Source organism: Pavona decussata, unplaced genomic scaffold, assembly GCF_977016875.1.
Source record: "Pavona decussata unplaced genomic scaffold, jaPavDecu1.1 SCAFFOLD_366, whole genome shotgun sequence".
Classification (NCBI taxonomy): domain Eukaryota; kingdom Metazoa; phylum Cnidaria; class Anthozoa; order Scleractinia; family Agariciidae; genus Pavona; species Pavona decussata.
In genome coordinates this window covers 3,275,370-3,300,381 of record NW_028145742.1, presented here as the reverse complement: position 1 = coordinate 3,300,381, position 25,012 = coordinate 3,275,370, and the positions used below count along the sequence as shown (strand labels likewise).

The window sequence follows — 25,012 nt, the reverse complement described above, 5'->3', positions numbered from 1 at the left end:
AATTAAAATTTGAAAAAATATATGCAAAAAAATGATTGGCTAATACATGACATGAAGACAGCGTTCTTGTAAATATGAGATAACAAAAATATAGAAGTGTATAATCAAGGTTCAGCGTTCGTTTTTCCTGTTAATGCCTTCTGGAGATAACGTTTTCCCTCTATGAATTAGAAAAGCCTCGCGTGCCTTCCGGCGGGAGGCATTGATGGTGGGTTGTAGTTCGAGAGGGATAAGTCGCATGTCCGCAGAAGAGTGACCTGGTAAGTTGAAGTGTGTAGGGACTGCTGCTGTGGAGTTGGCGTGATGTGGGTTGTTTGTCGCTTGTCTGTGTTCTGTGAACCTTTCACGGATCGTGCGTTTGGTTTCCCCTATATACTGTTTTTTACATTTTTTACATTCAATCATATATGTAAGGTTAGTAGAATTACAGGTTATATGTTGTTTTATTTGTCTTGTTTCGCCGGTGTTGCTAAAAGTGTACGAAGTTCTTGCATCGTCAATGTAAGGGCAAGTGAGACATCCATGAGTGGAGTTGCAGCGGAAAGTGCCAGAGGTGAGCTTGGGTGTCGTGTTAGGGTTCTTTAGTTTTGCTCGAACCAAAAGGTCGCGAAGGTTTGGTGAACGACGGTAAGCGATGAATGGTTTATCTTTGAATATTTTTTGAAGGCGATCTGTGGAGTTAAGAATAGGTTGTTTCCTGTGAAGTATTTCTTGGATATTGGGTAGTGCTGGGTTATAAGTGATGGTGAAGGGGACTGGGGTGTTGGATTTATCTTTATCATGATTATGTTCCTGTAATGTCTCACTTCTGGGTATCTGTTTGGCTCTTAAGATTTGTTCTTTCACAAAACGGTCTTTATAGCCTCGTTTTGTTAGGAAGGCACGCGAGGCTTTTCTAATTCATAGAGGGAAAACGTTATCTCCAGAAGGCATTAACAGGAAAAACGAACGCTGAACCTTGATTATACACTTCTATATTTTTGTTATCTCATATTTACAAGAACGCTGTCTTCATGTCATGTATTAGCCAATCATTTTTTTGCATATATTTTTTCAAATTTTAATTTTAGGAGCCGTTAGTATATTTTTGTTATCTCATATTTACAAATACGCTGTCATCATATCATGTGTTAGCCAATCATGTTTTTCCATGTATTTTTCAAACTTTAATTTAAGGAGCCGTTATTATATTTTCCTTCAGTATAGCTCTGGCCCTGAGGAAGACTAATTCTATTAGTCGAAATATTGGCCACCAATAAATCTGCCCTTTGCCGTAGTGCCAGCCTTGCATTCAGTTTTGTATTTTCAGATAAAATAATGTATTACCTAGAAGTGATGGCGAAAAATCCCAAAATTTCAGCGGTGAACCTTAGGTGGAAACAATTGACGTGAAGCATTGTTCACTGAAATAAATACAGATAAACGTCTCTGATTTCGGATTGCCAAATACTCAACGACAGTCTTGCAACCATACCCTGTTTAGGACGGGTCCAGGACAGACTCGCGTACCAGCGGCACGTCCCCGTACAGCCAGAAAGGGGACTAACCCCTCCCCCCCCGGGCCTCCGAGTCTTTCCTTGCTTTTTCCCGCTCGCAAAATACTTCTTTTTTTTTTTTTACAGAAAGATTAGACCAGGGGATTTAGAATCCCCTATTTACGGGCAAACGGTAAATGTGAGATTTGCGTTTAAGTTTGCTTGAAAAACCAAACACTTAGTTCATAAATGGGAATAGCGCAATTCTGACCTTTGATACACTAAACTACTCAATTTAGAGAGACTGAAAACAGCGACTGGTAAATGCAGGGTAAACATGGTCATTTCTGTCGTTTGCTGTATGTGAACGCCTGCAACAGGTCAGTCGTAGGCCCGGGGGGGGGGGGGGGTACTCCCATAATTTTCAGCTGCTGAACAATCTGTAAGGAACCGCACAACGAAAATGCTGCAAGTATACGCAGGATCTGTGAAAGATCTAATCACCGCTCGTTTGCTCCAGTTTTTTTCGCGCTCGGCTATTTCGCGCGACCTCTCAACTATCCAGAGAGGGACTGCTTGCAGTCTATAAGTTTCCAGCTGTCACGGAGGTTGTCACACATTCTTATAACCCGAAACCGAGGCTGAGAGGCCTGGTTGCTGTTGCAAACACTTTCAAGATGGCGGGAATTTTGTTGCTGCCTAGAACTCTGTTTTTCATTTCATTTTATTTTAATCTTTATTTTGCTTGAAAAAATTATGGTTCAGATACAGATTAGAGGTGTGGATGTTGATTTCCCTTTCCCGCCCTATGACTGTCAAGTTTCTTACATGGAAAAAGTGATCCAGTGTTTGCAAGAGGTAAGATATTTAAAACGGGTTAAAAATGTCGAAAACTGTTGTTTCGCACATTCAAGCTTACATTCGTTTAGTCAGTTGACTGTGCGCGCTGTCGATTGAAAAGTTTGATCCTTTGTCTATTCTGTGCCTAAAGGAGAGGTACGATTGTGACGGCATTTTATGTGTAGTTAGTTGAAATGTAAAAAACACTGAACGTTCTTTAATTAAAAAAAGTAAGCTTATATACTTCTCAAAGTTTGAGTGAATTGTTAATTATTAGGTTCTTTTTTTGGGAAACCATCAGTGGAATATCTTGCTTGCAATTTTTTATTCTCTGGAAAAACGTTTCAAGATGATGACATGGCCACGTGAAATTTGTATTAACTAATAAAATTCAGCGAGACAAAAACATCATCCAGGTTTTGCCCAAGAGGTTCAAACAGTGAAGGAAAAGGTATCCATGGTCCAGGGGGGGTACTCGCGTATATTAGTTACGGGGAGGTGCGAATGAGGCCAAATTTTGAAACCCAAAAAAAGTCCCGTCACGCTAAGGAAAACCCCAAAAAAGTCCAAATTTTTTAAGCATCAAAAACAATAAAAGTACAAAACACCAAGAGAATGCAAGATATTTCATGCGTCTGACTTTATTCATTCCTCGTGCATCTGTCACAAAACTTTAGGCAGACTGCCTAAGGGCAAAAAAAGTCCACCAGAAAATTTCAAACCCAAAAAAAGTCCCAAGCCGAAAATTTCAAACCCAGAAAAGGTCTTTGCACGTCCCCATCACTAATATACCCGAGTACCCCCCCTGGGATCCATGGCTTTCACTCCATCCTGAAGTGGGTGGGTGTTGCCTCAAGGGGTATAATATGTAAGACCTGGTTCAGACACGGTACATCACGAGCCAAACAAATTCAATGAATTAGGTTCATGTGAAGTATATGGTGTCCAAATCAATTAAGAATGGCTGATCTTATTGAGATCAGCTCAGCTGTTTTTCCTACCTGGCTCAGCCGGGAAAAACAGCTGTGGACTTGCTTTGATTCAGATGCCATACTTCACATGAACTGAATCAAATGCATTAATTGTTACAAATCCACAATTTTCTTCAGCCATAGTATATATGCTTCAGTGAATTAATTTTGGGCTGAATTAAGTTCGGCGTCTGAATCAATTCAGCCAGGATTAATTAATTAATTAATTTGGGTTGGTCTAAATTTGAATTTGATTAAGCTCATGTGAAGTACGAGTCATAATCCTGAATGAGTTTCCTTCATAACTTTTGTCTGCAGAGGAAAAATGGTATTCTTGAGAGTCCAACTGGTACAGGGAAAACTTTGTGCTTGTTATGTGCAACATTAGCATGGCGAGAAACGTATGTGGCCCAATTACAGCTTAACCAGAGGCTAAGTACTGATCAGAGTGGATCAAATTTTGTGCAAACACTGGGTGAGGAACTACAACAAGCTGCTAAAGGTGACTCCTGGGGTGCGACAGACAGTGACAAAGGTATTCTTTTTAAATTATAAGAAAATAATAAATAACATCCTGGTGATGCATTCTCTAACATAAATGACAAATAAAAATCAGTCTTACTTAACAACAGTATCCATGGAGACAGGCTTTGGCTTGAGATAGGAGCAGGATTATATTCTACACTCAACATGTTAAAGTAGTCTGATATCTCTTGAGTTATTTGTTTGATTTAGTATTATTTGTTGTTATTTTTTAAGTTATTCATTGCAAAAGTTTGCGTGTATCCACTGTCTCTGTTAGAAGACAGTTAAATTATAATAACAATTTGTAGTGTACATATTGCATGTTTAAATGCTCACATGCTCATCGGAGAATAGTCAGTAATAATTATTAATAAAATCAAAATGACATTCTTATTTAATGCATTGTGGCCAAGTGGGTTGGGATGTGGGACTTGATATACGGAGTTCCCTGATTCCAGTTTCTGATACCTGGAGTTATTTCATGGTAGTCCTGAAGTGTCAAAAGTAGAAAAAATGAAATATAATTGATTTTGCATTCTAATTTAACTTAAAGAAGACAGATTGTCTGAGCAGCTGAATGTTGTTTTCTCTTTGAATTACAGCATCATTTTTTGAGGTTCCAAAAATTCTGTATGCTTCAAGAACACACTCACAACTCTCACAAGCTGTGCAAGAACTTAAAAACACCATCTACAGGTATGTTATAGATATAAACACATTAGAAATAAACTAAAACAACAGTTACATGTAATATTCCCTGTGAAGGTATCCTGCCTTTGATAATCTTCTGAGATCGTTGTCAATATCCGGATCCTATCAATAGGATCTGAAATATTATCAATAAGAACACGGGGATAGTAGTTCATCTTACATGTGCATATGTAAGATCCTAAAATTTATATCAAACTGTTTTGTAAGATTTCAAACCATGAAGACATTTAAACCACAATGTATTCAGTGGTATGAAATTACTGATTTTCACTGTTACCTTTATATCAAAGGCCAAAAGTCAGCATCATTGGGTCGCGTGAACAACTTTGTATTAACAGCGAAGTACTCAAACAGGAAACTAATTCTGCAAAGGTGAGAAAAGAGATCCATTGACCATTGAATTAACCCTTAGGCCCCAGTGTGATCAACATACAATTTCTCCTCATAATATCACTACTTGATTAAACATATAAGTCAGGAGAATAAAGAAAATGATCACCAAAGATGAAATGTCTTGATTTTCATACAAAATCTCCCAACTAGTAACAAAAAATATATGGAGGACAGTGAGGAGAATATACATATTAATATTGACAGTGAGGAGAATGTACCTGTTGATATTGGGGCTGAAAGGATTAAGAACAAAATAACTGATTGGGAGAAGCAAAACCAGTTTAGTAAGTTCCCTTTACTGTTCCATCATGAATTTTACTTTTGTCAATTTTTCTTGATTTTTTCTTTCAATACAGCACATTAGCTAAATAAGGAACAATGCCTTCTTCTTCTTCTTCTTTTTTTTTTTTCTTTCGATAATAGGTGCACATGTGCAGAGCTAAAGTCCAGGCAAGAACTTGTCATTTTCACAACAATTTGGAAGGTGTGGTGTAACTGTCAACAGAGTATTATGTTAAAATCTAGGATGTTAGAAAATACCTCTCAGAGCACCAACTTTCAGAACTAACAATGTCCAGACTGAAGTCATCTACCATTTTGAAGAGATTGAATGCTTTTCATTTACCAGAACTGGCTGGCCAGAATGATTAGTGTGTAAATCAAATGTGTCAATTTGATGGGATGGTACTGCAAACCTTGAAACATAATCACTCTGAAACTGATACGCACTATTTTGAAGAAATTGAAGGACAAGCTGAAAACTTATCCTTCAAATTGGAACATTCCGTTTATGAACGGACCAGTCTGACTGGCCAGTTGTGACAAATGGAAAATGTCCACTCTGTTTCAGTTTGTTCTCCAGTGGGAGCTTTGCAAATTTTTAGTACAGAAAAATGTTACTGAAAATTAGTTAAAATTTTTAAAAGTAGTAGAAAAATCAATCGGAATTATAAATGACCATTCCTTATTTATAACATAGCGCGCGCGCATCCTAATCTTATTTCTATTGGCGTCATCATGGTATATTTCTCAACATACGCACGGCAGTGCGTCCATCCGATGACGTGTGCAAGTCAGATGAAGGAAGCATGCGCGCGCTATGTTATAAAAGAACTTTTTACAGAGAGACAACACCATAAAAAATGTATATTTAAAGAGCTTGTCGAAGTGAATGAAACATTAAGATTAAACCAATATGGAAACCACTTTTAACTTTTTTTTTTGATCAGAGTTTTTTGTTATTAATCAGGAACAAAACCTGTTTTCCAGGAATCGTTTACTTTATTTTCACTATGTTATAAAAGAATTGGCTCATGCTTTTAGCTGTGCGTATATTGAGTTATGGATGCACTTGGGAAGTTTGGAGAGCACTCAAGAAGCTAGAGTTTACGCTTCTCTCGTGCTCTCCAAACTTCCCGCGTGCATCCATAACCAATTCTTAAGTGTGATGTTTAGTGAAATCCTGTTTGGATCAATTCTCAATCAAACTGTCTCTAGAATAACTAATTTGTAAGTAGTTCCTGAGGGTTGTTGTTTTAACAGGGATTCAACAGATGTATATTGATAAAGCAACAAATTTATAGTCGTATTCAAATTGACTTGATGCAGATGATATTGATTTGCCAAAGATAAGAAATGTGATGGTTTGGTTAATTTTCAGGCTAAGATGTCAGTATTTTCATGTATTTAATGAACAAGTTTTTCATAGGTGTATTTGTGTTTCATTATTTTTTGCAGCCAACAAGGCCAACAAAGACTTCACTCAAGGTATCCTTGACATTGAAGACTTAGTGGAACGTGGAAACAAGCACAGGTGAAGTTTTGTTCTAGTGACAAAATTTTCTCTTACACTTCAAGAATGGATTTAGGCAAATCAAATTACCTCAAAAGTTTGTACTAGTCTAGTAATTTTCATGATATTTTCATAGTAATAAGTCCAATGGTTAGTCAAACAGCATTCGCTGACAGAGAGATGTTTAATTTTTAACAGAATTAGTTAGCATGATGTTTATGATCTAATTTTTATGCTTTTACAGTTTACTTTTTAACACTATATATATTGTTTAATTAATACCATTTGTAAAGCGCATTTGAAAACTTCAGTTGAATTTGCGCTTAAGAAATGATTATTATTATTATTATGTTAGAGATAGAATTATTTAGTCTTATTCATTAGACTCGTTTTATTCTAAATGTTTTGTTCTGAAATCTTATACAATCATGTAACTTGACAATGAAAAGTGCTTGAGTTTACTTAAAACGGTAAGTAGGGAAATTTTTCTTCAAATACCAAAACATCTGAATGTATGATTGTTGTATAGTATGAGAAAAAGTTTTATTATTCATTGTTCCCCAGGGCATGCCCATACTACATGGCCAGAGAACTCAAGACGAATGCAGATATTATTTTTATGCCCTACAATTATCTCCTTGATGCCAAAGTAGGTTTGAAATTTGTATCTTTTAAAGCCCTTTCAGGCAAACAAATGCAAGTATATGATTGTAGATACGCAAATCAGGAATTTAAATTCATTTGCAATAAATAAAAATGTGATGGCTTATGTTAAATTTTATTAAACTCAAATTCGCGTGCAGGGTGTCTTGTGACCTGTAACCTATGACCTTTGACGTGCAATCTGTCGCCTAGTACCTACGTTTTGTGGCAACTGCACATGGGAGGAGGTTTTGACAGAAATGGCTTGTGTCAGTTGACATTTTAATAGAAGTTACACAACACTCTTTAGTCTTGACATGTTTCAACTGTGTCAACTGTCATTGTCAGAAATTATACAGTACAAAATGTGTAGTTGTAAGCTTTTAAATCTATTTGGTATTAGGGTTTTTTATCACGTAAACTTCCTTTTCACTAAACATTTTTGGACTAAAATATTCGTCAGGCATTTGCTCCTCTTAAAATTCAATTCATAAACTAAGGTATAGTTGTGTATTATTTTCAATGGCTGCTATTAATCTCTGTCTTTTTTTTTTCAGTCCAGAAAGGCAAACAATGTGGATATCTCAGGCAGCATAATACTGTTTGATGAGGCACATAACTTGGTAAGAAAACAAACAAACCTGTCAACTACTCAGGGGACAGCAATAAACTAATCTTAAAACTATGATCAATATATTTAAAATGCTTGTTAATTAACTTTTGAAAATGATTACTTATAAGCTTCTACATTATGTGAAGATATTCTTTAGCCTCAAAATGACATCAAATCTTTGCTCATTAAAAATGACATTTCTAACGTGTTTTCAAGTACATATTGTATGTGGCAAGGTTGCTGTTATAATAATAAATAATAAATATTATTTTGTTATTCCAGGAGAAAACGTGCGAAGATTCTGCTTCGTTTGATTTGACATCTTTTGATGTTGCATCATGTGTAGAGGATGTAGCACAGTGCATTGAGATCATTGAGTGCCGTGAGCATAATGAGTTGAATGTTGATGAAGGAGCAGGTGTGCTACTTTTCTTTAGTGAAAATTTGTTTGACATATGACTTTATGTTTAAAACTTACAGCTTGTTGGAGTCAGTTCTGTATGAAACAAATATGTAAACAAACATGACATAATTATATGGTATTTGGATGGAGGAAGTTTCTAACATGTGACATGATGACAACAAGCTTGACTGTATAATGTATATAATTTTTATAGTATTATTGTAACAACTAAATTGGCCTTTATTAAGAATCCCCAACTGCCTATAGGCTTACCAGTTGGTTGTTTGTATGGTATTAAGGAGATGAATTATTGACCACTGGACACAAGTCTAGCTGGATATAGTTACCATCCAACACCAATGGATGACAGGAATTGTTTAAATAATTAAATGAATAATAAATGAATTGCTTAATACCTGGTCAATAATTCCTAAAATAAGGATTTGAAGAAACATTGGCTTGTGTAGTAATGTTTTTGGATTGCAGAACCATGATAATGTAATGGCTCACAATACTGTGCTGACTGTTTTTTGCCTTTTTTTGCTTTTAAGCTGTTGTGGACATAAGCAAGGAAGACCTTGCCCACCTAAAATGTAAGTACTATGGACAATTACATGTTATGAAATTAACAAAAATTTAGGCTGGTGAGTAAGTTTGTAAGATATCATTCAGAAGTCATTAACTACACATTTTATAAAGGAATTGCCCATGATGATTCAGTTGTTCAATTTTATCGTCGCTACCTGCCAACTTTAGTTAGTAATTACGATGGGTTGCAAAGGAAGAAATATGTTAAAGAAAGCAAAGTTACAAATGTTTCTAGGTATGTCTATATATTCATTTCTGTATGTTCTGTTGTTCAGTACAAAACTGAAGATACGTACATGCAGCATTGTGTGCTGTAACCATTCCCATTTGGAAAACTAGCCAATCAAAACATGTGAACTGTTTGAGGTGAATTTGACAACTTTCATTCTCATGCTCATGACCCTGCAACCCAAAGTCCTTGTTGACCAGTTAAAATTGTAGCCATCAAAAAGTTGTAAAAAATATGTCAAAATGTTGTTACTAACTGATAAAAAAGACGTTCTTGCCACAATGGCACAGCACACAACTGGTGTGATTTTTTCTTGCAGCACTTTTTATGGAACTTGAGAAGTTGATTGATATGCAGGAACTGCCAAAAAATGGAGATGGATTAACAAAGGCTGGAAGGTTTGCTTTAAGTTTTTTCTAAATTTAAGTATTTCAAAAAAATGTTTTAAAGTATTTCTGCAAAAATTGAAGGCTAAATGCAAACATGTTACCTATCTAACATTTTTTATATTTTCTTCTTCCCAGTTTTATGTTTGAACTTCTGTCCAAACTCAATATTAACTTGTCCACCAAAGATCAAGTTCTGGAGGTTTTGGAGAAATGTAATACTTTATTAGTTGGAGGTAAGGCTGCCATATTGATACTTCTTTAATTTCTTGTAGGTTTTTGCCTTATAGCACTCCCTCTGACATAATTACATTTAATTTTAATTTATATTTATGTGTTAAGTTGTTAATTCCTTTTTTTTTTCTTTTTTTCTTTTAAATGCAGATACAAGGAAATTTAAAGGAAAACACTTTGCTTTGCAGAAATTTTCTGATGCTTTGCAGGTAGAGGGTACTTCTTAATATTTCACTAAACCAAAGCTAAGTGCTGGCATTGATCTTGGGCCAGTTGATGAGTGTTCAGTTCTTTGAAGTAGACACACTGGCTTTACCATTATCATGTAACCTCTTGTCTCACTGGTACACTTGCCCTTTCCATACAAATATAAAATAATATTAGCCCTTTTTTCATGACAATATATCTTTTGTTCAGGTTGTTTTCAGTAAAGATACCTCACACCAGCATGGGAATGCAGATTCATCAAAGTTTTTCAAGGTAATTTGTAAAAGTTGCAGCAGAGAACAGAAAACGTCAGTCAAAGTACAAAAGCTTTGCTCTGTCAAACTTTGTTTTTAGTTTTTCTTATAATTCTGTGTCTGTACTTAGTCATGTGCTATGGATAACTGTTCTACTTACAGATATACATGAGGCTTCACTCAAACAGCGAGATGAAGATTTCTTTTCTCTTTTCTATTATTTCAAGTTCTAATCTACTTTCAGCCTATGCATAATACAAGTAATACAAGACAGTGATATACGATGTCATTTTGAAAGATGCTTCAGCTTGTGTCTGTTTGGTTTTAAACACCTGTTACTGTGATCTTTTAATCACATGATTGAGATCACTTCAGCAAATCGATGTAATTTGACGACATATTATTTTGTTGTTATATTAAATGTAAAGTTTATTTGTTGTTTTTTTCTTTGACACAAGGTTCATATTCAGCTTGAGGCAGACACTAATAAGAAAAAGAAGAATCTGGATGTGTGGACTACAGGATCAAACCTTTCCAAACGAGGTTTATAAAAGTTTTTGCATGCCCACATTTAACAAAATAACAAAGTACCAAAGCAACTCTCTGTCTTCATTAGACCTCCTCAGTCACACCATATCATGTACAATGTCTTGACAAGCCATTCAACCTTCCCTGCATGACTTCTCCTCTAATGCAAAGACAAGTAAAATGTAAGGATAAAAACTGACATTTCTGTAGCATCATGGCACCGTAACCTTGACAATGACGTCATGATGACATGGAAATGTCTGTTTTTATTATTAGTTTATACTTGCCTTTTAATTTTATCTTCAGGGTAAAATAATTTAATTATGCTGTCGCTGAAAATTTTAACAATATGATGTTCAATATACTTTTTAGGTCGCACATTAAGCTACTGGTGTTTCAGTCCAGGACATGCTATGAGGGATCTTAATTCGCATGGACTACGCTCAGTTTTGCTGACAAGTGGAACTTTATCACCAATCAGTTCATTCAGAGCTGAAATGCAAATGTAAGATCAGCAAATTAGAGTTTTTTGATATGGGCAGCAAGCACCCACCTTGAGTAAGAGTCCACCCTCATGGGCCCAGAAAATAAAAATAATAAGCACCCAGGGTGGTTAATCAAATAAATACAGTATTTCCCTTTGTTTGTTTGCTTTTTCAGCTTGTTGTTCTTTTGCTCTTTTGCATATCACTAATACGTTTGGAAGATGTCAAACCACAATAGGAACCAACCACAATCATTTCTAATCCAGCACCCTAACTACTTGGCCATTTACAATGTTAAGTTGTCTCTAACAAAGTTGCAGTGCAGCTGGGTTCAAATTTTCTACCTGCTGTAATTTCTTGTGCTTGTTAATGTTGTCTTGCAGTTCATTCCCGATCCAACTTGAAAACCCTCATGTCATTGAACGGCATCAGATGATGGTGGGCGTGGTCACTAAAGCACCTGATGGGGCCACTTTAAATTCCTCTTATGAAACAAGGTATGCATGTGATACAGACACGGACAATTTTATGACATTTAATAAATGAACAAGAACTGTCCTGAGTTGAACACAAGACAAGAAATTCACCATTTTTTTAAATGAAGGGTCAGTGGTACAATTCACACCATAAAGTAGTTTCCACTGTGGACCCATGGCCATTGTGGTTAGTGGGTTGGACTCTAAAGTCACTGGATCGTGGTTTAAGTCCTTCCTAGCAGTCTTGTTGCTCTCCTTGTTCTTTGCTCTAATTTGTTACAAATGTGTAAGCTTTCTCCAGGTTTCAAATGGTTTAGTGCAAATGAGAGATGACACATGATGAAAAAATATTGCAATGTTGGAAAGAAATCCAGGCGCACAATTGTTGTTCCATCTAATATGAATACCTTCTTTAACGAAGGTCATGGGTGCCATCACAATGTTTGTTTTGTTGTCAGGAGTTGTTTTAGGCAACAATCAAGACTATCATTACATTTTGAGTCACATGTTGCCCTGAGCTTCACACCTGTAACAATCTTGCTGCATTCTGGGAATTTGAACCTACAAATATCAACATCACCAGTAACATCAAGGTTCTTTCACAGGGATTCAGCCATAACAGGTGTTACGAGGCTCTGACAACTATATGGAATATACGCTGGAATAAATTTTCCCAAGTTGCTATAACATTCTTACTTTAAGAAAACATATTCTGCAGGTTTACTGTGGAGTACATGACAGGATTGGGAAATGCAATTGGTGAGTAACATGGGATTGAACAGTGTAACATCTACAGATGTGAGGTAGGGCTAATCTGAGACAGACCCACCCGAACACCAAAACCTACTTCTTCAATGTCGAATGCAAACAAATGTGGTTGATATTGAAGAAAAAACATAATACTGTCAACAAACGAACCCACTTTGTTGTTTGAGTTGTTTATTCATAGATTTGAAGTTAGACTTTGTAGAAAGGTTTCCTTGATTCACTGGTCTATAAATTATTATTACGTCAGACACTTTATGTTTGCCCCAGTGTTTTTGCAAGATATTTTCATTTCATATTGAACATGGTTACCCTGTGTTTTCACAGTTAATTTTGCCCGGACTGTTCCAAATGGCTTGCTGGTGTTTTTTCCTTCCTATCCCGTCATGAACAAGTGTCTGGAACATTGGCAGGTAAAACATTTGACATGAAGGCATCCAGCATCTCATCTCGTTTTGGAGTTCTGCTTCGGGAGAAAGTAATATTTTTTTTTTTTTCACAGAACTCTGGAACCTGGTCAAGATTGGAACAACACAAACCTCTTTTTGCTGAACCAAAAGGAAAAGGAGACTTTGTTGAGGTTTTTTGTCATTTAGTCAATATTCCAAGTTAATGATATTTTTCTATGCAGCCGGTCAGTTGTGGATCATTGCAGTAACTGTGAAATAGTTCATACATTTGCAATAGTTTTTTTTTATTCATTTAATTTTTTTGTTTCCTTTTTTTTCCGTTTTCTGTATCAGCCTACATGTAATTTGGACCCCAATTTGTGACCTTTGATCAGTCATGTGCCTGCTTAAGGTCATTTGGCTATTTGATGCCAAAATATTTCACCAGTTTTACAACTTAATAATTTTTCTCTGCGTATCTCTGCCAAAATTTGTGCAAAGTTTAAAACTGGAACGTGCATACAAAAATCTCTTGTGATGAAAGTAATCTTGCGACCTGCGACAACTTTAACATACCTTGATAAATGAAGAGTGACAATATATAAACTGTGCTTGGAAGAAAAGATAAAAACTTACATTACATTTCACGTTTTCTTCCCGCAGACCATGGAGCGGTTCTATGAAAAGATTAACGATCCCAACTACAATGCTGCAACGTTTTTCGCTGTTTGTCGAGGAAAGGTACAGAGTTGACAAATGTAAATTTCGCATTGAGCATTCCTTCATGTTTTTAACGGCCAGGTGAATAAACTGCAACACCCCTGAGGGTCGAGGGCCATACTTAAACCCGACACATTGTTTTTTTCCCATACAGAACGACTTACATAATGATAACAAGGGGTTTGACGTTTCTAATTCAGCATGGGCGCGGTCAATGCAGGGAGGTCAGAAAATGTCTCATTTTTCTCTGCCGCAAGTGACACGCGCTTCTGGTTCGTGCTCATTTAGCACCACTATGCAGAATATCTGCCTATACAGTGCTCTATGCAGTGCTTAATCCAATTTAATTCCAATCACACATGATTTCAGGTCAGCGAGGGACTAGACTTTGCGGATATTAACGGTCGTGCAGTGGTGATTACTGGTCTTCCTTTCCCTCCAAAAATGGATCCCAAGGTAAAGTCCGAAAGGCGTTGTACAACAAAGTTAAAGTTATGAAACATGTGTACTTCTCCGTCATCAACGAAAACATGGCCAATTGTGGTCAGTGTTTTTACCTCTGGGAAAAAAAAAGAATTAGAAACCAGAAACCGCTGTTCTTCCAATCAGCAAACTTTGCTCCCAGATATAAATTCTAAATCAACTGAGAGGAGAGGGCGACTATCGCTCAGAATTTCATCTGTTTTGTTTGTTTTTTTTTCTTTCCGGTGAGTGACCTTTGTTGTGACCGTCAAGTGGATGATTAAGTGATCAAGAGTGATATTCATCATAAAGTGTAATTTTGATTTTGTGCTTAGGTTCGGTTAAAGATGAATTTTTTGGACGAAAACCTTCAGAAAGCGGGAAGCTCGACCAAGGTATATGCTTATTAATCTTTTTTCTTTCTCTTGCAATCTTCAGACCTTTTTCTAGTAAATTTTTCCTAATTCATGCTAGAAGTAGGTAATGTCAGGAACCATAATCAGTTTATGGCTCCTGGTAATGTGTATTTAAATATTGAAGCCACGAAGCCGAGTTGACCCAGAGCGAATTCACAACTTTGACTATAGCCACCCACGCTGTCGCCCTTCTGTGGGTTATACGACTCCCCTAAAAACGACTACGTGAGAGGCTACTTTGACAACCGCTCATCGAAACTATTCCAAGAAGTCGAGTCGGACATGTGCGCATAGCTATCGTTCAGACGAATATTCTTCATGCACGAGCTGAATATGTGAATAGCAAAAACAATATAGGCACCCCTGTATCGCGGGAAATGTTAGTAACTTACGGTTATCAAGAGAAACTTTTCAGTCATTGACGCCTTTTGTACACCATCCATTTCGTACAGCCTCTGTACTCTGAACTTATAGCCTACTAGTAAGAAGCCAATCAGAGCGCGCGCTTGTTCTTATCCAACGGACTGTCATGCGATAACAGCGAATAGTCAACAACGAATGAGCCAATCATATTTGCACATTTGCAATAAACCGTGGTAAATGATGGCTAATTTTTGATATCACACAGGGATTGACCGGTCGGCAGTGGTACCGTCAACAAGCTTCCAGAGCTGTCAATCAAGCTGTAGGGCGTGTGATCCGTCACAAGCAGGATTTTGGCGCCATTTTACTGTGTGACGTTCGTTTCACATACCCGGATGCTCTTCACCAGCTACCCGCCTGGATGAAGTCTTATGTAAAAGTTTATAATGAGTTTGGCTCACTTCAAAGAGACCTGATACATTTCTTTCGTTCAGCTGATAAAATGGTACGTGTTATTTGTCTTTGAAATTTAACAAAATTCAAAGAAGCTTCAGTTCCAGATTTTTTGCTATTCTTGTATGTGTTGTTCCAGTTCATGCTGTTGTTTCAATCAAAATTTTTTTCTCTTTTTTTCTCCTTTGCTTGCCGCTCTTTCTTTAATCAGTTTTTGATGCCGTTTTGGGGAAAAATAATAGGTGTTGCTCTTTGTATTTGTTTCGTCCTCTTATCCATTTTTTTCATATTTAGGTAGACAAGTCCGCGATGAAGTTCAAAGCATTAAAAACTCATTCCAATAAGACGGAATTTACGCCGCCATCCATAGTTTCCACGACCGCTGCCAGTGAAAAATCTGTGGATGCTCTGACAAGAGATCAGAGTTGCCATAAAAGTAGAAAGATAGAAGTCGCAGCAGGAACGACAAACAACCACCCGAGGGAAGGTATGAAATCAGTTGAATACGCAAGTCATGAATGTACTTTCACACATTTTTCTTTTGATCCTAACACTAGACGCAGGTGTATCTGTGCTGTTTTGCCCTCTGTTCTCGCTCAACTTCGGTGTCTTCCATCTTGTATACCGGTTCTTCTCAGTTTTGTATTTGGCTTCAAGAGAAAAAAGTAACGTATTAATGAACAAGAAAACCGTCAATAAATAATTCATCTCAAAATAATTTCTCAGTGAGTGTTGTTGAGTAAAGTGCTCAAATCCTACCTGCCCGGTGTACAGTGTAAAAAAAAATAATTCACCTTCTTTACTTCTAGCAAGGGTATGAAGTTTGGTAATTTAGAGATGCTCTTTCCAACGATACTAATGGGTTTTTTTCGGAGCCAAAACAACAAAATTAAAAAATAAACATTGGTGGTCTACTGTGCGTGCAATAACCTGACTCGCTTAAAACGAATTCTGAACCAATCAGATATAGATCCCAAAATTTCAGTAACATATTTTACTTTTTCGTACCAGTAACATTTACTGCGCTGTTTCCTGACAGTTTCAGCCCCAGTCTCCTCTCTTCGCCTCAAGTATGAATACAAGTCAACCGGAGTAAGAGAAGCAGTGAACAACACAAAGCAAGCCAGCTTGATTGAGTCCTTAATGAATTCAGAGGTAGACTAACTGGCTCAGTTCCTCTGTCAGATTCCAAACTACACTGAGTACTTGTATTGAAAGTTTTGTTGTTTGTGTATTGCAGACTGCTCGTGAAGTTGATGTACACAAAGGAAGTTCTGATCGGAAGGTAAGAGCACCGCCGGACGCACATTCCTTCGTCTGTAATCCGTAACCAGAGCAGAACATGATGTCGAATATAATTCTTGTATTAACTGACGCGCGTGACGGTAATCAGATCGCAGATGAGTGATTTATAACAGATTAGCCTTAAACAGCAGGGACAGTTGTAGCGTAAACTATTTCAAGTTGGAGAGATGACGACTAATTAATAATAAAAATAAAAAAAGACCAGGAAATTTTGTTTCACTCTAGTGTCAAGTCTAATTTTATGAATCTTAAAAAAAAAGAGTATTTTGTGAACTGAATTAGACCATCTGGAAGTGATCCTAATTTGAGTCAGTGAGGTGAAGGGCAGCGTGCCGTAAGTTAGCTGGAATAAACAACAACCGCTTTTTCGACATTAACTAGAATAGTTTTTCGGGGAGCGGCGCTGGATTTTTGGAGGTGGGCAGTAAGTCGGTTCTTTACATAATGATTATGTGGTTGTCTTCATGCAAGACCATTGTTCGGCTTTTCTCTGTAACCTATAAGGGACCCAAACATGGCTTCATGTTGCTAAGCAGCTTGTCTATCGTAAATTGTGCGGGCTCAGTGGACGTTCTTCGCGTTTTGCTGCCTTTGAAAATGACACTTTGTAAGCCATTTTACTGACATTTCAATGTTTCACTGTTCTGTTTGTTATACGTGAAGGGCAAAACACTAAGTGAACCCAACGACATCTGAAACAGGGTGATTTTTAACACATGGAGCCCGCAGAAGCTGTCTGAGTCCCCTGTGATTTTCAGTCTATTTCATAAGACGTGTGGGATTCAATAGTAAAACGTGACATCCAACAACTAACTGTTTACACTTTATAGGCAAGAACGCTATCAGAAGCCATTATGAACAGAAAAGAAACAAAAATTCCATCCAAGCCTAAAAAAGTTTTAAAGGTAACCGAGAACATTCTTTTAAAAGCATTATTTACAGCATTAACACCTTCCTTCCACTCTGACCATCAAATCTGATGAATGGATGATGGACTCACTGGAATTTCACACATGTCCAGTCTACACTTTCCCCAATAGACTCCAATGAATGGCGTGCAAATTAATCGCAAGATGAATTGCATATACTTTCACTGAAAGAAACAACAGCAAAGTTGACCTAAGTTGACAGCAATTCTGTTTCTCCATTTTTACATCTCAGGTAATTTACTTCTCTACTCTTTTTTAGCGACCATCAACAGAGTATTAAATTAAGGCGAACGAAAGGAACGGGAGCTAAATTGGTTAGGGCGAACGTATCACAGCTAGATTCTTTAGCGTCTCGACACCATATTTCTGTTACAGGCTAAAGGAACCATTTCGACGGCCATTGCGACGTATAATGGCGAATCGACTTTTAGTAATGTCCGACTTCAATAGTGTAATGTACCGATTTCATGTTATAGCGAAACGAGTTTCAGTTTATCGTGTCATGTGCGATGAAGTTGCACCCTCTTAATGATTCTTATCCGAGCCGGCTTTTTGGCCTCCCTGCATGGCCATGGTAATTATGTATATCTTGCTCTTTTAGGTTGTGAAAGTTAAAGAGGAGATGCCGAGGCAGGTCGGTGTAATCCTGTGCAATGTTTTACTCATTTTATAATCAAACTGATGTTTAATCACTCCATTGCTACCAAAGATTGTAGGGTTAAAATAATAAAGTTTGATGTCCCGTGTTTACATTAGTCCTACTTGATAAAATTGGTATTATTTCAGAGTGGAGTTCAACAAATGTTTCCGCCCTCCAAGGCACAGAAATTTAGCGATGCCAAGAATTACATAATGAAGGTGAGTAGTCGCAAATTCAGTTGCTGGGTGTACTTTGTAGGTAGAGTAAACTCTGTAATCACTTTGTTTGCTTGGATCGTAAACTAGACTGTACTGACACTAAACTATAAATAAAATCACACTTGTCAAGAAAGCGTATTTCTGATTTTGTTCAATCTTCGTAAACAGACTTTTTAAGTAATTTTTCTGATTATTAACTTCCCTGACGAAAGCCGCGGTCAAGACGCGGGCTTAGATCAATAAAACAAGATTGTCAAACATAAAGAGAAATATTAAAAAGCGCGCATGCGAAAGGGAGTGTGTGCGTGCGAAGTCTTGCATACATCTTACAAGAAACTTAAATACTTGGTTGAGAGGCTGAGGTTTTTAACGCAGGCATTCTAATCACTTACCGTAGTACATACATTAGTAGAACCCTATTTACCATACCTCAACTACAGTGGCGATACCATCGGTTTCCATTTGATGTATTTTCGGCATATTAACCCGAGGGACTGGTATTTTCTTGCAGGTGAAACAATCCCTCAGCGATGAACACTACAGAACATTCTCACAGATTCTTAATGACTACAAACAGGTATAGCCCCACCCCCTCCCCCCAAAATATTTTTACGGCTTTGCAAACGAAGGCTTCTTACTGAATGATGAATGTCACTGTAGACTACTCCCTGCTGAACTGTTAGTCCATGTTTTATTCAAGTGTTTTTCTAATCTATTGTTGCTTACAATGCGCGCTTCACTCAAGTTTTTGTCTTCTAATCAGGTGTTGTTTTCTTGTTGCCCTTTTAGACTCGTAACTTGGACTTGCTTATAGATGGACTTAAACCTCTGTTCACAAGGAACGAGGAACAACATCCGTTATTGCTCGGTAAGCTGGTCTGCGCTTAAAGATTCATGTCTTCCCCTTGTTATTGTTGCATTTCGGTGTGTCCTTGAAAGTAGTCTTACGTTTCTTGCTTTCATCAGGTTTTTCAAGTTATATCCGGGACCCAGCAGACAAAATGCGGTACTTTGAAGCGTACACTGATGTCACGGGCTCAGGTTAGAAAACCTCAACGATGGCTGCCATATAATGTCGGCTGAAAACAATTCTAAACGAGACCACCCAATGGATTTCTGTCAACTTGACAAGAACAGAAGTATATGCCTCTTACTAACCTCGTTTTCTCGGTTCGTACTGTAAGTTACGGATCCTCGTTTTTCCCCGTTGATTGCGCGCCAGAAGATCTCCGAGGTTAGTTGGACGCGCGAGAAAGTTTAGCGGGCCGTACAGTGAAATATGTCCCGCAAAATTGACCAATCACACCGCGCGTACTAACTGAGAGATATAATAAATTTTCTTACTACCCAGATGGTTATTAGATCAAATGAAAAAAGACTTGCTTTATTTTCCTTTATTTTTTTTACTCCAACCACGCTATGTAAAACGTTATTGTTTTTTTTCTCTAGAAGTCCCACCACACTACACAGCTGGCCTTAAAGTTAGAAAGAGAGAAGAGTTCCGACTAGAAAATGGTACGTCAACTTAAAGAGTCTGTCTAAAACCCACAACCCCCCCCCCCCCCCCCCCCATTACATGTACCACCCACAGACTTTTCCTAGAGGCTCGGGAGTTGCTGCCATAGTTCTCTTCAGGAGGCCATGCTGAACTTTTTCACTAAAGACACCTATTCACAATGAAGAAAATAGAGGAACCGAAGGCTTCTTTAGAATAAAGCTCCCACTCCACTATTTTTAGGGCTGAAATAAAATGACTTCCCTTCCGGGGAGGTGTGGGGCAGTAGACTGCACCTTTCAAAAGCACTATTTTCACCGGGCCCTGATAACCTACAACTGCGGGTTTTTTTAGGATTGGGAGCATTGTTCTGTTGTTCGTTCTTTCGTCCCCCCGGCCAACCATGTAAGACGTTGCAAACGGTGCTGGTCGCCCCACCCTCCCCCCCCCCCCCCCTCCAGAAGGGTACGGGAGGAAGGGCTTGTGTTATCTGTTATGGTTTAGAAAGTCTAGAAACTCTATGTTTTGTGGCTGTTTTACTTGAGTGCCATGTTCTACTTTCAGATGAATGTAGGGTTGGCAAGAAACGAAAAACAGACGAAAAGGAGTTGGACGTTAAGATAATGAAAACAGACGGAAAAGAAAAGGTGACGTACTAATAACCTTGTGGAGCTTTAAAAAAAATCTTTCTCCTCGCAAACTCGCTATTCCCCTTCTCCGCACAAATTGTATGCAAAATAATTTCAGTTACTGAGGGGCAGTTCTCGTGAACTGCCTTCACGTTGAGCTCCGGCAGGTTAACTCCCTTGGAGTCTTCAGGGCTAGCTGCAAACAATTCGTCCGGTGATTTACACGGCACTTATGTAAAGAAGGCTCGCATTAAATTAATTAAGTACCATTTCTACATTAGTTTTAGAAGTAGTTATTGTAGTCAGTTTTAATCTCCAGTAATAGTAATTATTCTAGTCATACTTTCTCGTTTTTAAAGTCCTATAAGTTGACCGTGTCGAAATAAAATTATTCGCATCTCCAGTGAATCTCTTTCTTTCGCATGTTCGCCGTTCGTGCACTGCATTTATGTTTTCTGTTAATGAAGGGTTTGTCCACTGAATAACCTGAGCACCTCTTGAATATTCAGGTCAAGTGTTATTTCTGGGATGTGGAATTAAGATAAAATGGTCAATAATGGTCTTTTGGATGTGACACTTTGAAAAGCTGAATGCATTATTCTAAACAATCATTTGTGAAAACACTGCTTTGTATGGTGGTAATTCCCAGGATATTTCCGTGTGTTAGCTTTTAGTGTTACCAGTGAGTAACCTCAACGTGCGCCGCCTAATGGCCGTTAATGTGGTCAGTACATCATAGCGGCTGCGAAAACTTGTTTTTTCGTGAGATTTTGTCGACCAGAAATTCGTTATAAATCCCCTGAAGTGTTTATTAAAGGATGGTGAGAGGGAGATTATTTTAATCGAAGAACCATTAGTAAACAAGTGGGGAGGAAGAAATGATTTCCTGAAGATAACGGGCTTAGTAGAAGAGAGCGCTACTAAGAAGCAGTCTGTGGAAGATTAAAATTTCAATGGGGTGTTTTAGACTTGACATCGCTGGGCGGGGCTTCTGAAGTAGAGAGGGTATTAACATATTAACATTGATTGTATAAACTCTGGCCCTGAAGAAGACTATAGTGGTACAAGTTGAAGTAAATAAATTGCCCTTTGGTTTATTTACACGTTAAGTGACGTCTGGCACGTCCATTTTACTACAAGAGATCCAGCAACGAAACGTATTCAGAACAGTTTATTTCTGCGTCGTGTGGTCACCCGCATTCAAAAAAATTGGTATTAACATAGGATTGCATGTAGCGGGACTGGGTTTGGGGGTAATACAGAGGGACGGGACGGGACAGTGGGGGGACATGATATACAGCATGAAGCGAAGTTGTTGTTTATTTTTTGTCTGAAGGTTGGCAAGCTTGGATACACCACAGCTGGTCTGGTGGATGCTAAATCAGGAGTTTTAAACGTGACGAAACATCTAAACGGCGGAAACTTATAGCGGAACACTTCCCACAAACATGATGTTTGTTTGGCTTACTGGGAAAAAAAGATAGTTAAATTAACTGGAAGTATCATGGAAAAGTTACGGAGCATTGTTAGGGCACAGTGAATTGTTTCCCCCCCCCCCCCTCCTCTCCTTTACCCTCTCCCCCCCCCCCCCCCCCCTTGCCCCCTCTACCAAAACGGGGGGCTGGAGCTAAAATAAAGAAGCAACGCGTAAAAAACTGATGAATGTAAAAAAAAAAAAAAAAGAAACTTTAATATGCACATATGTAATGTATTATTTAACGTCGCTAATAAATGAATTATCAGAATGTCAAAACTTATGATAAAATGTATTAAAAGAGCACACAACACACGTGCGACGCGACCTTTTTAGTTCGTGTTTGAACATTGGTTGAGTAACTTTATAATACCATATCACATTTGGCTACTATATAAGCCCCTGCAGATTTTATGGTTAGCAGATGTTAAGAGTGGGTGGTCTGATTGGAGAAGAGGTTAGGTTTATCGTACAACCAGCCCTCAGTGGAGTTTTATCAGTTCAGTGTTTGTTGGTGGTATTACCAGAGACGCGAAATAATCCCTCTTGCAGATAGTAACTGAAGTGAAGGCGGGACTTACGAGTTTCTACTTGTTGAAGTGGGACTGAATGACTTATAGGCTGCGATTGTTTGAGGGGCAAATGAAGTGGTGAGGAATTTAAGCCATTGGTACTTACAGATTGTGAGATTAGAATAAGGTGGGGCCTCTAAATCACTCTTTACTGTAAGGTGCGTTAATAAACGAGCTTGCTGAGTATGGAATTAAGTTGTTTATTGCGACCCAGCAAGTTAGGTAACCTAAAGTGTACGTTAGCTTGTCTGATAGATGCCATCTCACAAGCTAAACATAGAAGGCAACCTTCACGACGGAAACTTGTAATAGAAAAATACCAACTTCTCTTACATTATAGTTTTTTGATATACTGACGCACGCATTGTTGTTGTGACGAATGATACGAGCCAAAATTGTGGAATTTATTTATTCCCCTAAGCGTCTTTACAAAAGGAGCCGGGACTAGAATTGTTATGTATTATTCAAGCGTGCAAGTCATGAAAGCAAATGGACAGATTATAATATACCTATATGGGGTGAACTGAATATCGAGTATAATGTATTTAGTATTCAGCCGGTACAAAAAGGACGGCTCCTTTCATTATTGTAACACTCTACTAATAATAGAAAGAAACAGGCAAACGGCAAAAGTAAAATTCGTGTTTGTCTTTTCTTGATAAAATGAGAACATAGATAAGAATAGTGCAAAACAATTCTGGCCTTGGATGCTAATGCGAAACTACTCACTGAAACCAGCGAGCGGCATATGAAGGCTATACATGGTCATTTCTCTGTTGATAAACGGTGAGTGCACCCCTCCCCCCCTTCCTATAAGCGCACTCCACCCCTCCCCTCCCCCGTCCCTATCAGCGTACTCCTCCCCTCCCCCTCTTTCCTCCCTATCCTTATACTTTCAGTTCTAGCATGGTCACGTTTCCAATCCAATTTTCTTTCAGTGACACGTTTATCAGCTTATTTCTGGAGTTTCGATGTCGTTAGTACTTGACTGTATTATAGCTATCCTATTATCATATCATATTTAGCTGATTGGATTCCTACCAATGCAATTGTACTGTAAGCCAGGGGCAATCAGTTCCGGCCAACCTTCCTCTGAGTTCCATTCCTGCATCAGCCATATACAGTAGAGTTCTTGCTGTCCATCTAACTAAAATATTGAAGACGTTGACACTCAACTTTTAACATCTAATCCATACATTTCTTCAATTAGTACTAGTAATTACTGGTATTTTAACGATATCTCATTAGCGGTGAATTCCTTTTTTTTTTCTTTTTTTTTTTTTTTGGGGGGGGGGGGGTGTTTGTTTGTTCGTTTGTTTATACCCGGCTGCAGCAGTTGTTACAACTAACGTGTGACCCATTTGGGCATTTTGACGAGTATAGCAGCTCATTAAAACACTTCTAAACTATTGACTGTTGTTTCTGTGGCTTTCACCTCAATCCCAACTGGAATTATAAGTTTCCTCCACTTACAGAACAGTAGCATGTTAAACCCCGAGGTGAAACGTACTTTTTGTGTTTGCGTGAATAATCAACAGGAACTGATTGCAAGTCTTTCGACAGCTAAATCTTTTGTAAGCTGTCTATGTTCTGTCATATACCTTGTAACTGTGGCATAACCAGATTCAAACCACGTTTTCTATAGGGCTCAACGTTTGACTGTTACAAAGTGTGAGTGATACGTTGCTATGGCTGAATTTCTTCTGTCTAAGGGTGATGTATGTGCCAATGGATGTAATAAATGACAGTTTTCACTCACCAATTGCGTGAATAAAAGTGATTAATTATTGGATCAGGAAAAGTAATCTTGCAGCTCACGTCTCAGCTCTAACGGTCGGTCAGAGGTCACACTTGTGGAAAAAACGCAACTTTTAAGTATTTTCAAGTTGAACCCGTACGCACGAAAATGATTAAGAATGATTCTACCTTCAAAAATGCATCGCAAAATAATTCCTTGCAGGCTTCAGTTGCTGCAGACCGATTTCAAAAAACTAAGAATATATTTTAAATTGTTCCCCAGATTAGTTTCCCAGATAAAATCGTGACCTCGTTCCGTGATCTTGAAAGAATTACAAGAATTATTTACGGCACCTTTTTGTAAATGAGGTTTTGCGGTCTGCAAAAGTCGATGTTTTTTCTTTAAGGTCTCTAAGAATAACTATGTGGTATTTTTATCGGCATAAAAGCGATTTAAACGTCTTGCAAAGTAGCATTAGTTGTCTTCACTCCATAATTATTTAGGCCTCATTAAATTATAAACAGATGAAGTTTTATCAGAAAACTTCTGAAGAAGCTGAGTTGTTGACCATAGAGCAGCATTTTATTTATTTATTTATCTATCTATCTATTTGTTTTGCCACATATTTAACAGTGTGCTTAAATCAGTTACATCATCTAGTATCAGGAGATCTCTCCAAGCTCATACACGCT

General features: G+C 37.8%; 1 protein-coding gene across 2 annotated transcripts; it reads left to right on the top strand.

The window, feature by feature from the left end:
* The first annotated feature begins 2,146 nt into the window (after positions 1 to 2,146).
* Positions 2,147 to 23,332, top strand: LOC146452872 (regulator of telomere elongation helicase 1-like). Of its 2 annotated transcripts, none has more exons than XM_085097457.1 (36): positions 2,147 to 2,333; positions 3,605 to 3,821; positions 4,414 to 4,507; positions 4,813 to 4,894; positions 5,339 to 5,399; positions 6,653 to 6,728; positions 7,272 to 7,356; positions 7,907 to 7,972; positions 8,245 to 8,380; positions 8,917 to 8,958; positions 9,502 to 9,580; positions 9,707 to 9,804; positions 9,953 to 10,011; positions 10,220 to 10,282; positions 10,722 to 10,806; positions 11,164 to 11,296; positions 11,660 to 11,773; positions 12,471 to 12,511; positions 12,845 to 12,930; positions 13,020 to 13,097; positions 13,570 to 13,647; positions 13,996 to 14,082; positions 14,424 to 14,483; positions 15,133 to 15,372; positions 15,615 to 15,807; positions 16,360 to 16,475; positions 16,561 to 16,605; positions 17,456 to 17,530; positions 18,156 to 18,188; positions 18,341 to 18,412; positions 18,924 to 18,989; positions 19,202 to 19,280; positions 19,379 to 19,453; positions 19,862 to 19,927; positions 20,472 to 20,554; positions 21,873 to 23,332. In XM_085097457.1, exons 1-36 carry the CDS (start codon positions 2,232 to 2,234, stop codon positions 21,963 to 21,965), a joined length of 3,258 nt encoding a protein of 1,085 aa, XP_084953583.1. In that variant the 5' UTR covers positions 2,147 to 2,231; the 3' UTR covers positions 21,966 to 23,332. The 2 variants fall into 2 exon arrangements, with proteins under 2 accessions (XP_084953583.1, XP_084953584.1); XM_085097458.1 differs by having other exon boundaries at positions 16,366 to 16,475; positions 21,873 to 23,331.
* Positions 23,333 to 25,012: the final 1,680 nt, after the last annotated feature.